Source organism: Mesoplodon mirus (genome assembly GCF_964341445.2).
Source record: "Mesoplodon mirus genome assembly, chromosome: 12".
NCBI classification, from domain to species: domain Eukaryota; kingdom Metazoa; phylum Chordata; class Mammalia; order Artiodactyla; family Ziphiidae; genus Mesoplodon; species Mesoplodon mirus.
In genome coordinates this window covers 17,949,690-17,964,954 of record NC_138988.1, presented here as the reverse complement: position 1 = coordinate 17,964,954, position 15,265 = coordinate 17,949,690, and the positions used below count along the sequence as shown (strand labels likewise).

The following is a 15,265-nucleotide window of genomic DNA, read 5'->3' as shown; positions in this document are numbered from 1 at the left end:
AAACAGCTTGAGCAACAAAATAAATAATTATTTATTTAAAAATATATATCAAATTTTAACCCCCAAACAAAATAATTTTCCTAAGTCCATACTAATACAAATAAATAACTGAATAAATAAATGGATGGGGAGAAATGACAACTCTTTCTTACAGAAGAATTCAATTAATACATGTAGAAAGAAATGTGGGAAATAGAAAATCACCATTAGAATACTACAGTCCTAATTACTGCAGGTAAGATCTGCCAGTGAATACTAAAATTAGGGGGTGTAAGTTTAACCAGAAACAGGATATTTTCATGGTTTCAAAGTGTCTCCTTTACAATATTTAGTAATTACCAAGGAGAAATGGTAAGTTTACTGTGAAGAACACTGATAGACAGAACCTTAGCCAGCCAAGGGACCAAGGGTCACGTCACCAGTAACGTATTGATATAACAACATCATGTACACCCAGAGACGGGCATGCACAGAGAAAGGACACTTCACCTCTGTAGTATTTTTCCTGACAGTGCATACCCTCAGTCTACTCATGAGAAAACACCCAAATTGAGAGACTTTGTACAAAATAGCTGACCAGTATTCTTCAAAGCTGTCAAGCTTGTGAATAGACAAGGAAAGACTGAAGAACAGTCACAGACTGGAGAAGAGTAAGTACTCCTAACAGCTCAAGGCACTGTGAGATACCAATTGGATTTTGGAACAGAAAGAAGACATTAGTGGAAAAACTGGTAAAATCAGAGTAATTCTGTGGTTCATAGAATTATACCAAGGTTAATTTCTTAGTCTTAACAAATGTTGGGTGGTTACATGAGATATTAACACAGGAGAAGCTTGGTGAAGAGTACATGGGAGCTCTCTGGAGTTTTTGCAACTCTTCCGTAAGTCTGAAATGATCTCAAAATAAAAAATTTTAAAAACACACGCATACATACATACAGGCACATTCTAGGGGTCCAGGTCAGACCTAATAATTCAGAATCTGGAGGAATCTGAGGTAGGGCCTAGGAATCTGCATTTCAACCCAGCTTCTTAAATGAATCTCATGTACGCTGAGGTTTAAGAACAATTGCTTTAGCACTAGTCACATCCATCACTCCCGTTGTGAACAAGGACAATTACTGCTTTGCGGTGGATGAAAAACAACGTGGTAGAGCACAAGGAGTGTGAGCTTTGGTGTCAGAGAGCCCTGGTTTCATCCAGGTGCTACCATTTACCAGTGCTAACCTTAGGTAAGTTATTTAAGCTCATCTATTAAATGAGAGTAATAATACCACTCTGGCAGGGTTGTTGAGGCACTGGAAACAATGTACTATGTATAGGAAATGGCTGGAATGATGCTTAGCACATAACACGTGCTAAAAAAAACAGAGGGGTTATTATTCCTTTATGTGTGTAAGTTACTTTATTGGCAAAAATATCTGCTGATTGGGCTTCCCTGGTGGTGCAGTGGTTGAGAGTCCGCCTGCCAATGCAGGGGACACGAGTTCGTGCCCCGGTCCTGGAGGATCCCACATGTCGTGGAGCGGTTGGGCCCGTGGGCCATGGCCGCTGGGCCTGTGCGTCCGGAGCCTGTGCTCCGCAAAGGGAGAGGGCACAAGAGTGAGAGGCCCACGTACCGCCAAAACAAAGCGAGGAACCTAAGTGTCCATCAGCAGATGAAGGGATAAAGAAGATGTGGCACATATACACAATGGAATATTACCCAGCCATAAAAAGAAACGAAACTGAGCTATTTGTAGTGAGGTGGATGGACCTAGAGACTGTCATACAGAGTGAAGTAAGTCAGAAAGAGAAAAACAAATACCATATGCTAACACATATATATGGAATCTAAAAAAAAAAAGGTCATGAAGTACCTAGGGGTAAGACGGGAATAAAGACACAGACCAACTAGAGAATGGATTTGAGGATATGGGGAGGAGGAAGGGTAAGCTGTGACAAAGTGAGAGAGTGGCATGGACATATATACACTACCAAATGTAAAATAGATAGCTAGTGGGAAGCAGCCGCATAGCACAGGGAGATCAGCTCGGTGGTTTGTGACCACCTAGCGGGGTGGGATGAGATGCAAGAGGTAAGAGATATGGGAACATATGTATATGTATAACTGATTCACTTTGTTATAAAGCAGAAACAAACACACCATTGTAAAGCAATTGTACTCCAATCAAGATGTTAAAAAAAAAATGCTAGCGAGGTAAGGAAATGGGATGATATACATATGAAGCGACTTAGCTGTACCATCAACAGAGGCCTGGAGGGTGACACACTGGACTACACCAGCAAAACAATGATATTCAGCATGGTAGATGTTATGTTGGTTTTCTCTTCAGGAACTTAGGTCTTCTATTCTTCAACTATTCACAGACCTTCTTATTTCTCAGGACCTGTCCTTCTGTAATCAGCCGTGAAACATATTTAAAGTTACAATGTTTCTGAGACAGTTCAGCAGTTGAATTCCTTACTTTGTGTAAATATTTATCGGATGCCTAATGTAGCTATTAGGCATTGCATTAGGCACATAAACTTTGAGGAGTTAACTAGACCCAGAAGGTCCCTGTCTTCATGGAACTTCTATTGTAATTGGAGGAGGCAAGCAACAGACGAGAAAATAATTTAACAAAAGGCCGCTGGTTGCAGAGAGAGGTACATAGCGTGGTGTGATGGGGAGCCTGGAGGGAGAGAGGAAGGAGGCTCTTGGGTAAGCCTTTCTGAGGAGGTCACACCTGAGCTCAGATCTACAGCATGAGTTAGAGCTGGGCATTCGAGAATGGTAAGTGGAAAGCGCTGCCTCACATCCAGGAAGCTGTTGGTAGCACTTCCCTCACAGGCCGGGGAAGATGCTTATCCTAAATCACAGGAGCTCCCTAGAGCTTAATCTCCAGACCCAAGGAAAGGGGGAGAAATGTGAAGTTACTGCTAATTGATTTACATCAACAGATACAATTTGGGGACATCATTAATTTTCACCCTAATCATAGTTTTGATACTTCAGGCAATTATCTAAAATGAGAACTCACACACAATGAAACTGAGTAAAGCATCAGGGCTGTACATGTATTTCATAATTGATACTGTTTTTCAGCAAATTTGAGCACATTATCTTCTTCACCTTGGGTGCATTGAATTTCCGGAATGAAGTGAGAAAGAACATTCCAAAAGATGATTCCATTATTAAATGAGATAGTTTCTACTTTATGTTTTCTTTCTGAAAGGGGGAAACTAACTGTGTTAGTTTCTAACTAAAGAAAGACTTAAGAGCATCTCCCACAGAGGAAACCCTGGCTGTAGGCAGGAAGAGAAGTAGGAGCTCGTTAACTTCCTATTAAGTCCATTTTCCTCCTCACCCTCTGTTGACTTGGACAGTAACTGAGCCATAATGGAAAGTTGTGCTAGGAGGTGAAAGATCACCACTGATAGGAACTCGGTCCCCTGTGGGGACAGAGTGTGTCCATCCTGCAGAGCCTTTTAGGGACCATGGTTCATGTGTAACGAAAGCACAGTGAAAAGTCTTGAAGGGCTTTAAAGATGAAAGGGGCATCCTCTAATGTAAGTTTTTTTTAAAAAGCCCGCTGGATCTTTCATAACGATAAGGCTCAGTCCCTCAGGAAGGTGTATCTACCCTAAATGAGTATGCACCTAACAACAGAGCCTCCAAATCTACAAGGCAAAACCATGCTTAGAGAAATAGACAAATCCACACTCAGAGTGAGAGACTTCAACCCTCCTCTTTTGATAATTGTCTTTTAGTGTGAAAATAAATGATGGCTCCCAAATCATATCTGTTTTTTGTTTGTTTGTTTGTTTGTTTTTTGGCTGTGCCACGTGGCTTGTGGGATCTCAGTTCCCCAACCAGGGATTGAACCCAGGCCATGGCAGTGAAAGCCCGGAATCCTAAACACTAGGCCACCAGGGAACTCTCCCAAATCATATCTGTTGATGTAAATGAATTTGCAGTAACTTCATATTTCTCCCCTCTTTCTTCGTGTCTGAAGATAAAACTCCATAGAGCTCCTGTGGTTATAATAAGCAAACAGAAGATCAGTTAGCACCTAGAAATCCTTGACAACACTGTCAACGAACTGACCTAATTGGCAGCTACAGAATTTACAGAATGCTCCACCCAACAACTGCAGAATAATAAACATTCAGCATTCACCAAGATAGACCATATGTGGGCCATAAAACAAGTCTCAGTGAATTTGAGAGGATTGAAATCATGCAGAGAGTGCTCCCTGACTACAAGGAAATTAGATTAGAAATGAATAATAAAAAGATATCTGGAAAATCCCAAATATTTGGAAATTAAACAACCACCCTTGTAAATAACCCGTGGGTCAAAGAAGAGATGACACTGGAGATTAAAAATCCCTCTGGCCGCTCTGTGAGGAATAGATTGAAGGGGAAAGTGTGTACACAGGGAGGCCAGTGAATGGACCCTTCCAGAATTCTAGGGGAGCTGTAATGGTGCCTTGAACTCAGGGCAAGGCAGTGGAAAGGTAGAGAAATGGGCAGATTCAGATGTATTTTGGAGGAAGAACACATGGGACTTGCTGAGGATTGGATGTGGGCAATGGGGATAGGAGAGGAAACATCAGACCTCAAGGTTTCTGGTTCATGTCATTTCACATCTCCCCATGGCTCTTAGGATCACGTCCAAATTTGTCAGCATAGCTCTTGATCGGGCCCCTGCCCACTTGGCCAGCCTAATCTCTCCCCACCCCTGGCTCCTGGCTCTCCCACTGTAAGCTCTGGCCCCACCAACCCATTTGCTATCCTCCCTGGTGTGTTGCTCTCTCCTGGTCTCTGGGCCTTTTCACATGCTGTTCTATTTATCTTCAGGACTCTTTGCCCTGCTCTTCACTTGCCTATCTCTCAGCTTAGTTGTCACTTCTGTCCTTTTTTCACTCCAGAATGGTTTAGTAGCCTTGCCAAGTGCTTCTGTGCTGCTCCTACCATTAGGCACATCTTATTTTGCTTTGCCTCTTATCTGTCTGCCCCACTAAAGTTCTCTGAGAACAGAGCACATGCCTCACTCTTTTACCACCATCACTACTGCAGCCAGTTACTGGGCTATGAATCAAGGAACTAGCCCTCCTGAGAGTGAGCCCATAAGAACGTCACATAGCATTTATTGAGTCTTTACTGTGTGTATGTCAGGGGCTTCACATGCATTATCTCATTTAATCATCCTGACAGCACTCTGAAGTGAGTGACCAATCCCATCTACAAGATGAGGAAACAGGGAGTTCCCTGGTGGTCCAGTGGTTACGACTCCGTGCTTCCACTGCAGGTGGCACGGGTTCGATCCCTGGTCGGGGAACTAAGATCCTGCATGCTGCACAGCATGGCCAAAAAAAAAAAAGGTGAGGAAACTAAGGCTTAGAAGGCTTAAAGCAGCTTGCCCAAGACCACAGTTTGTAGTGGAAACAGAATCCAAACACAAATGGTTAGATTTCAAACCCCGAACTTTCAACCACAAAGTTGTACTGTCAAAGTCAGAACAAAGTTGCAGCAAAATGAACTTGAAGGAGAGCCAGTGGCCCCTGATAATCTTGTTGCCCGTGGCCAGAGGCAGCTGCCCAGGTTGGGGTGGTGAACGGAGCCAGAGCAGCATCGTATACAAATAGCTATTGTCTGTCCTCTATTTGCCCTTCTCTAAGAAAACAGAGGCCTCATTTCTAGTGCTAATTTCCATAAGGGAATTAGAATGGCTAATTTTATATCCTTTTGGTAAATATTCCTCTGCCCATTATAAAGTGGCCACAGTGATCCTCTTCAAATTAATACCACCAATAATTGCTGCAGAATTAGCCTCCAGAGACACAATGTTATAAGAAGAGTGGAGTTTTTCTCCTGGTCTTTTATTTTTTCAGATAAAGAGTAAAAAGCCCTGGTGCTCTTGTTTTCAATCGAGGTAATATGTGGATTATGATACTAGAAATGTTCGAAAACTTCAACTTTTCTGAGCTTGACTTTGTTTATATAAAAGACACTTTGTGGTCGACACATGCTTTGAAGTGCTGTGAGCATTGATGTGCATGGTAACTAATTACACATGAGTTTTAAAAGAAAAAACACGGAGACTTCTTAGAGTAGCAACACCGTTATTTATTGAGTACTTACTACGTACCAGCCACTGTACCGAGTTCCCTGTGTGTGTCTTATTTCACTGGATGTTAGTGACAACCCAAAGACAGGGGACGTGGTGGAGGTCTTGCTTTCCACTTTTTATGCATGGGGAACTGAGGAACTTGTCCAGAGTCACGGGGTACATGATGCCAGGATTTGAACTCAGGAATGCCAGACTCAGTATTCCTAAGGACTATCATCTATTCCGTCTCTGAGATGTACCATTAGGGCTACTTTTGTGTGTCAGTTTTGAAATATGATCTACCTACCAAAAAGAGACCACCGAAACGCTGTATGCTTAGTTTAACATGCTCACACCTGTGTAACCACTACTGTGGTCAAGAGCTAGACAAACGACCATCACCCCAGAAATCCGCCATCAACGCATCCCTTCCTAGGACCACTACAGTCTTCTTTCTATTTCAGGAAGGGCACATGCAGAGGAGGAGGGAGGGAGCGAGGCTTTAGCATCTGCCAACTCCAGTACATATGTGCCAGGGCCAGGCAGGTAACTCGGGAATGACACACATCAGGTGCAATCTCAGTTAAAGGCGATTCCATCATACCTGTTGCTCAGGTTAAAATCCATGGAGTTGCCCTTGACTTTTCTCTTACTCTCACATTCCACATCCAATCTGTTGCGGAAATCCTGTTGGCTCCATTTCAAGCTGTGTTATGGATTCAGCCACTTCTCACTCCCTGGGTTGTTACCACCTGAGCCAAGCCGCCATCGCATCTCACTTGAATTATTAAAGTAGCATCCTAACTGGTCTCCCTGCTTCCCCTGTGTGCCCCAATTGTCCTTTCTCTGTGTAGCATCCAAAGTGATCCTTAAGCTAAGTCAGACCATGCCACTCTTCTGGTAAAAGCCCTTCAATGGCTTCCATCTCACTGACAGTGAAAGAACAAGTTCTTTCAAAGGCAAACAAAGCCCTAAGTGAAGTGACTGGCCCCCACTCTGCTCCATCCTCATCCCTGGCTCTTCGTTGCCCACTGTGGTCCAGCCTCCCTGGCTCCCTGCTGTTCTAAGAGTGGTCCAGCCTCCGCTATTTGTACTTGCCCTCTTTCTTCTCAGTGAGTCCTTCCCAAAGTCCCTAATTAAAATTGCAAGCCCCTTCCTACCTGGGACCCCCGCCCCTCTCCCTGCTTTATTTTTAACCAGCTTCTATACTGTATAATCAATATATTTATCTTGCTTATTATTTCATGATGGAATGCCTCCATCCTGAAGGGTTTTTTAGTTTTCCTTTTCCAGACCTTTTTTCAAGTCTTTTTGTTTTCTTTTTTGTTTTGATGAAAGATGGTAACACTTTTATTTTATTGAAGAAAGTGATGATAACTTTAACAATAGCATTGATTTAAGACTGAGAAAAAAATTAATCAAGTCAGTGAGCTTGAATTTAGGGACTAGATGTCTGCATAACCCTTAATTGATTAAAACATTAATATTAATACAGTTTTGTTTAGGCCTTGTTAGATAATCAGCCATAAAGAGAAATCTGTTCTCTTTCACATGGGTTGAAATAGCTTTCTCGTCCTCTGATTCTCTAATTCTAAATTAGCTTTTTAGTGAAACACTGTGCAGTCTCTCATTTCCTTAAACACATTCTAGAAAGTGACTTTACCGTGTTGAACTTTATTAGCTCCAAATCCAGCGATTGTTAGCATTATTTGACACATTAACTTGGACAGAACGCTTTTCGGTGCATTAGTTTTCCTTCCCAGTAAAATAGGATTGGCAGGATGTTGAGTTCTCTGGGTGGTCTTGAGCATGCAAAACATCAAAATTGTATTTACATGTGATAAGTAACTTGTGTCATGATTGTATAATTTACTATTACTTTTTTTTTTTTTTTTTTTTTTTTTGTGGTATGCGGGCCTCTCACTGTTGTGGCTTCTCCCGTCGCGGAGCACAGGCTCCAGACACGCAGGCTCAGCAGCCATGGCTCACGGGCCCAGCCGCTCCGCAGCATGTGGGATCTTCCCGGACCAGGGCACGAACCCGCGTCCCCTGCATCGGCAGGCGGACTCTCAACCACTGCGCCACCAGGGAAGCCCACTATTACTTTTGAAGAGAGTTTGCCCTTCTTCCACAGTACTCTGGAGTTGTGATTTAAAAAAAAAAACAACAACTCAGCAGACTAGTGCTAATCTGTGGCAAAGTTTTTACCTGTCCATGGTTAAATAAGAAAAAATAAGTATAGTGTGGTAGATGTTTGTTTAAGTGTGTGTATTCATTTTAAAGAATTCATCCTAATTCTGGAATTAGGATCTTTAAACTGTTAAGACGGATGTCTTCTTTTATGACATGGTAGATGATCATTATTTTTTAAATTTCATTTTATTGATTTGTAAATTCTATTCCTCTAGTAGATGAGGAAGGAAAGATAAATCCTGCAGTTAATCATGTAAGTTTTGAAATTATTCAAGACTGAAATCTCCATGATGCCTGTACCATACAGTGCCCATGTTCATCAGTTTTAAATATTAGAATCTCAATGGAGTGGTGTCTTAACTTGCCATAACAAAATACCGTAACCGGATGGCTAAAACCACAGAAATTTATTTTCTTATAGTTCTGGAGGCTAGAAGTCTGAGATTAGGGTGCTGGCATGGTTGGGTTCTGGGGAGGACACTCTCCCTGGCATGCAGCCTGCTGCCTTCTCACTATGTTCTAATGTGGCAGAGAAAGAGAGAGAATATGAGAGCAAGCTGTCTGGTGTCCCTTTTAATGAGGACATGAATCCCATCTTGAGGGTTCCACCATCAGGACCTCATCTAACCCTAACTACTTCCCAAAGACCCCATCTCCAAATACGCTCACATTGGGGAGTTAGGGCTTCAACATATGCATTTTGTAAAGACACATTCAGTCCATAACAAGTGTTGTTGTGATTTTAGGATGATGATCCTTCTTTGGTTAAGCTACCTCTAAATTGGGGGAACAATGGCAAAACAAGGCAAATAACTCTTTTACTAACTATGACTTTAAAGTCTCAAACTCGGGCTTCCCTGGTGGCGCAGTGGTTGAGAATCTGCCTGCTAATGCAGAGGACACGGGTTCGAGCCCTGGTCTGGGAAGATCCCACATGCCGCGGAGCAATTAGGCCTGTGAGCCACAACTACTGAGCCTGCGCGTCTGGAGCCTGTGCTCCGCAACAAGAGAGGCTGCGACAGTGAGAGGCCCGCGCACCGCGATGAAGAGTGGCCCCTGCTCGCCACAACTAGAGAAAGCCCTCGCACAGAAACGAAGACCCAACACAGCAAAAATAAATTAATTAATTAATAAACTCCTACCCCAAACATCTTCTTAAAAAAAAAAAAAGTCTCCAAGCCAAAAAAAATTAAAAAAATAAAATAAAATAAAAAATAATAAAGTCTCAAATCCCAGGGCAAAATTCTGGTAAACGAAGCATTTAGCATAGCAAAACTTATTTACTTAAGGTGGCTGGCTTGAATGATCTACAACAGAGATTGACAAACCACAGCCTTTGAGTCAAGAATGGCTTTTACGTTTCAGATGGTTGAAAAAAATCAAAAGAAGAAGGCTTTGTGACATCTGAAGATTAAATGAAATTCCAATTTTATTGTCTCTAAATAGTTTTATTGGAACCACCCATGCTCATTTGTTTATATATTGTCCATGGCTGCTTTTATGCTAACAGCAGTTAAGTAGCTGCAACAGAGCCTAAAATATTTACTCTCTGGCCCTTTAGAAAAAAACATTTGCCAATCCTTGCAGACAAATCTGGCCAATGACTTGTTTTGCCTATTTCCAAGTCTAAATCTTAGCTGAAAATACTATTTCAAAAAGATGCAGAGACATATGCATCAACACTAAAAGAAATGGATCCAGAGACAGAGTATTTACCCTAAAGCCTGGCATGAGCTAATCTACGGATTGTCCACTTCAAGTAGTCTAATGCTAGCCCTAGCTTTTCCAAGAAAAAACTGAGAAAGACAGATGGCCTTATTGGAGGAGGGAGGAAAAGAAAGCCACAGTCATTTGCTAATGTTTTCATTCCTTGCAACGTTCAACCCTTAACAAACATAGTCCAGGGTCCTGGAATTGGACCAATCTGAATCAAGATGGATCTTCCTTTGAGTCTCTACCCTTTGACTGACCCTTATCCCTGAAGTCCAAGGAGAAGGGAGGAATGGAGGCTAAGAGTGGGACCCTTTCTAGAATTAACATTAATCAACAAAATCATTGGCAGTGTTGACTTATCAGGCTACTTCCCTTTGTTTCTTGTTTTCCCCCTCCTCACCCAATACACACAAAGGTGATTTTAAAGGATGTGGACTCCCTTCTCTACGTGGACACCGATGTTCTCTTTCTGAGACCTGTTGATGACATCTGGAAGCTTCTGAGGCAATTTAATTCCACGCAGCTTGCGGCCATGGCCCCCGAGCATGAAATCCCCAAGATCGGCTGGTACAGCCGCTTTGCTCGGCACCCTTTCTATGGCTCTGCAGGAGTTAACTCAGGAGTCATGCTGATGAACTTAACTCGGATAAGAAGTGCCCAGTTCAAGGTAAGGAAGTATGTTATATTTCCTTGTTTAAACATCGGGATTTTGTCTCCTCAACAGTGACGTTCCAGAAGTTTCAGTGTATTGATTTTGGAAGTAGCTGGCTTGAAGGTGAGAATGGAAGAAGCCAGGGAAGAGAAAAGTATTTGGAGAGTTATGGAATATTTGTTGGCTTAGGAAAATTCCAGGTGATTATGGAATTTAAACTGTTCAGCAGAGTTACTATTGGGGAATATTATGTTGCATTTCTGAATTCCATGTTTAAACACTCTGTGTATCCCAGGCTTCAAAAACCCTGGAAAACTTTTTGGAGTTACCCTAGGGATGTATTTATGTAAATGTACAGAGATAAACATACGAGGCTGTTCATGGCCTTGTCTTTTATCCTAGCAAAAAACTGGAAGAACTTAAGTGAACATCAGTAGAGAACAAGTCAAAAAAATTATCCTCCTATTAAAAAGAATTAGATCAAATCTACAAGTGAGATAAGAGCTCTAAAAAATATTAAGTGAAAAAATTAAAATGCAACAGAGTATGATGCCATAGAGGTGATCCCTTTTATGCCTTAGAAACTTCCAGAAGAATATCTAAGAGACTGGTCATTAATTGTGGATACATCTAGGGAAAGTGGGAATGGGAATTGCAGGAGGCAGGAGGAAAACTATTTTTACTTTTTACATCTTTGTGTGCTGGTTGAATATTTAGTCTGAATATGTTGCTTTTGTCTTAAAAGTAAATAATTTTTTTAAAAAATGTTTATTGGAGTGTAGCTGATTTACAATGTTGTGTTAGTTTCAGGTGTACAGCAAAGTGAATCAGTTATACATATATGTATATCCACTCTTTTTCAGCTTCTTTTCCCATATAGGCCATTACAGAATATTGAGTAGAGTTCCCTGTGGTCTACAGGAGGTCCTTGTTGGTTATCTATCTTATATACACTAGTGTGTGTATGTTCATCCCAAGCTCCTGATTTATGCCTCCGCCACATGGGGCATGGTTTTCTGAGCAGAAGCCGTAGGCCCAACTGCCAGTTTCTGGTCCACCTACCATCCATGGGTACACCTATAATCGCCAGCCCTACTTCTGCTTTGTCCTATGCCTTGAGGCCAACAGGTCCCCTCCTCTGCTGATTTCATTTTCATTCTGGGGAGCGGGGCGGTGAAGGGGAGAACCCGTCCCTGTACATTGATTCTCAGCGGATGAGATGTATTTGCCATGCCTTAGCCACTCTGATGGTTTTCTCTTTTCCAGAACAGCATGATTCCAACAGGCTTGGCTTGGGAGGACATGCTGTACCCTCTGTACCAGAAGTACAAGAATGCCATCACGTGGGGAGACCAGGACTTATTAAATATTATCTTTTATTTCAACCCAGGTAGGTTCTCTTTCAAGAATGCAGTTCTCAGAGGAGTCCGCCCACCTCGCCCCACAGAGCACATTCCAGCCTGGGCTGCATTGGCGAAGCCTGAATTGTGCCTGTGTCCCCTGCAAAGGGTGCCTTTTCATCGCCCACCCCACCCCCTCCCCGGGGTCTCACGCGGGCGGTCCTTGCGCCGCTGACACAAAAGGCCAAATGTTGAAACCCCCAACACTGGGCTCCGTTCTTCAAGAATATCTTTTAGGTTTTGCCACGCCATTCTTCCAAGAAGTACAGGCGAAATCAATGGGCGGCACAGAACTAAATGAAAACATTATAATCTAGGCACAAGGCCCGCCATAGCCTGAACAATTGCTAGACTGAAGGGAATTGATTCTTGGGATCCTTACAATAAAGTGACTTGTTCAGGGTTAAAAGGGCCTAGAAGAAGGACTTGGATTCCCACATCCCTCTTTCTTTTCACCTAGGGCTAAAGAAATTCGTCTTATATTGTTAAGTCAGTGTTTGGGTAGTTGGGGAAGGAAAGAGATGTAAATTTCTGGTCTGTGTTTTTGTATGGACACCTAAAGCTAAAATTTTTCCTTCTTTTCTTTCATCTTTGCTACAACCTTATTTGATGGTATTAAAACCAAAAGCATGTTTTCTCTTTGAGAAAGATCTCTAGGGAAAAAAGCACTCTTCACCCCAACCTCCTCAGGCCTCTCCTGTGTCTTTAAAAATCCTGAACTAGAGACTCCTGTTTATAAAGACTTCTCTGTATGTACCTTTTTTTGTTTTTTAACAGAATTCTGAAATAAAACCTAATCTCACATGCCCTTGGATCAAAAAGGAGCAAATCCTGGAAAAGAAAAAAAGCAGGTTGATATGGAACGGGGTGCATTTCTGGCAGAGTCCCAATACCAGTTCATTTGATGAAGGGGATGTGTTGGCTGTTCGTTTGTGACATGTTTTAATCCATCTCACTTTGATAGCACCAGGGATCAACGGGGATTTGAAAGTCTGCCCCTCCTTTTTCTTCTAAAGTGGATTTCATCTTTTTTTCTAGGTGTAGTTATACTGAGTAGGACTCTTGGCTACAAATAAAAGGTCCCTGGAGCTAGTCTAAGCACAAAGGATACTTTTTTTTAATAAGCAAACTGGTGTCCTGTAGAAAACTAGGGCAGAAAGGCCAGCAGGCTGGGCCCAGGACCTAAAGCAGGAGAGGGAAAAGGATGAGGAACCCAGGTTGGACTTTCCTTCTCCTGGTGAGACTGTGTATTCCTCTCTTTGAAGGTTCTCATTCTGTACTCAAAGCAAAGTACCAAGGTTTCATGCTCCACGTCCAGCCATATGGAAAGACTAACTTCATCCCAGTTCCAAATTCCTGGGGGAGAAATCAGATGTTGGCAGTGTGGGTCCCCTAGGCCAGGAGCGTGGAGCTAAGGAATCATGGCTGACATTGATTATTTACTGAGTGTCAGGTGCTGTTCTGAGCATTTTCTTATGTAATCCTCACAACAACCCTGAGAATACAATCCCCATTTTATAGACAAAGATACCAAGGGAAAGAGAGTTAAATAATTTGTGGTATAGCTAATGAGTGCCAGAGCAGGGGCACAAACCCAGGCCACTCCAACTCTGGCCCCGTGTATTTGGGGGTGAGGGGAAGGTCCCAGAGAAGGGGGGCTTCTAGAGAGCTGGGCAGGTTTCCCCAAATGTGTCTCTCTCTCCTGCATTATTTCTGCTCTTTAAATATTGCATTTTTTCTTCTGTGTTGTGTGGCTTAAACTCTCTTCCATAAGCCTATCTGTCCATATTCCCAAACTGAGGAATTCAAAACATTTGCATAGTTGCCTCCCCAGAAATCCTCTTAGCCTGTTGCAGATTATTTGAGGACGTGATCAGTGAGTAAATAACACTCAAAGACGGTCGCAAGCAGCTCTGCCATTAGATGCGAGCCCCTTGTCTTTAATTAGGGCTGAAAACCAGCTGAGTTTAATGGCGTCACACTGCCCATCTTAGGTCCACTGAGTACAAGGATATTATAAAATAATTATGAAGTTGTTCTGAATCTTGGGTCTGAGCAGTAGAAAGTAAATAACCGAGTTTCCTAAATTTAGATCAGTGAGTATTAGGTAATTCCTTTATTGTTCTTTGTATGGCCTGCCTTTGATCTTGCATGCGTTATCCAGGTACTTTATCAAACATGAGCTCTTTGACCTGAAATCCAGTGATATCCATCACATTGAAAGGTTTTTCTTTGTTTATATTGATTGGGAGCATTTTCTACAAACCAGAAATAACTATATTTGAAAAAAAAAAGTGTGTCACCTTTATCCCTGGAAAGGAGAGAGAGAAAATTAGCCATGACTCAGGAGATAAACATGCTTATTGTTATGATTCTTTGGGTTGCCATTAGTGAAGCAGTAGACACAAAACCCAAGCCCATATCTAGAATGTTTTTATTATTATAGCCTCTCGTAGCCAATCGCATCGCTTTTAAAATGTGTTTAAAAGCCATTAGCTTAAAAATGTTTTTAAACTCTTGCTATAATTAGATAGTAAATGCCTGTGGGTGTGTAATTGCCGTGCTGGGTACTAGACTGACTCACAAGAAGACAGCTGAAGCCCATGGGGGACATGCAGGTAGCTCATCCCACAGGACATTTCCTGGCAGGTGAGCCAAGGCAGCTTCAAGGGGTGAAAGACTGAACTCACATATTTACAGGTGAATTTGAGTCAAGAGCAGACTTCTGTAGAAAGGGTAGCTTTGACAAGGGCTAAAAGAGAAGCCTATGTAGAAAGGTATGCTTGGATTCATGCGCTTAGGTTGCAGGGAATAAAACTTAACTCAGACCACCTAAGTAAAGGTCCAGGTGCCAGTCCCATGAACACATGGGTCAGATCATGCCAGGCCTCATGAGAACCATCTCTGGGTGGCTGCTCAGGATCAAAGCTCATTTCGTCATCCCTCAGAGTCCTCGTGGTGTATGTTGTGTTGCTTCTCTTCATGCCCATCTGATTCCATTCCATCTGTCCAGCAATAATGTCTGCTTGTACGTGGTCCAACCCCAAGTCAGCACAACCTTACAAGCCCATGCCAATGCTGATGGGTTGTCTAGGTTTCTTAATTCAGATTCTGGAAGGTAAGAGAGAGAGGGGGACGGGGGGTTGGGCTGTCCCGGCCTATTAACTGATTCCCAGCCCAGCTATGAACTGGTTCTCTTTCGATGGGGAG

At 42.4% G+C, this 15,265-nt stretch overlaps 1 protein-coding gene across 1 annotated transcript in view; it reads left to right on the top strand.

Moving 5' to 3' along the window:
* The window catches only part of GXYLT2 (glucoside xylosyltransferase 2), an 83,374-nt gene that overhangs the window by 50,294 nt on the left and 17,815 nt on the right, over positions 1–15,265 (top strand). The window contains exons 4-5 of the mRNA XM_082639799.1: positions 10,419–10,670; positions 11,922–12,045. Of these exons, the coding sequence (XP_082495925.1) occupies positions 10,419–10,670; positions 11,922–12,045 (376 nt within the window). The remainder of the gene's footprint in view (positions 1–10,418; positions 10,671–11,921; positions 12,046–15,265) is intronic.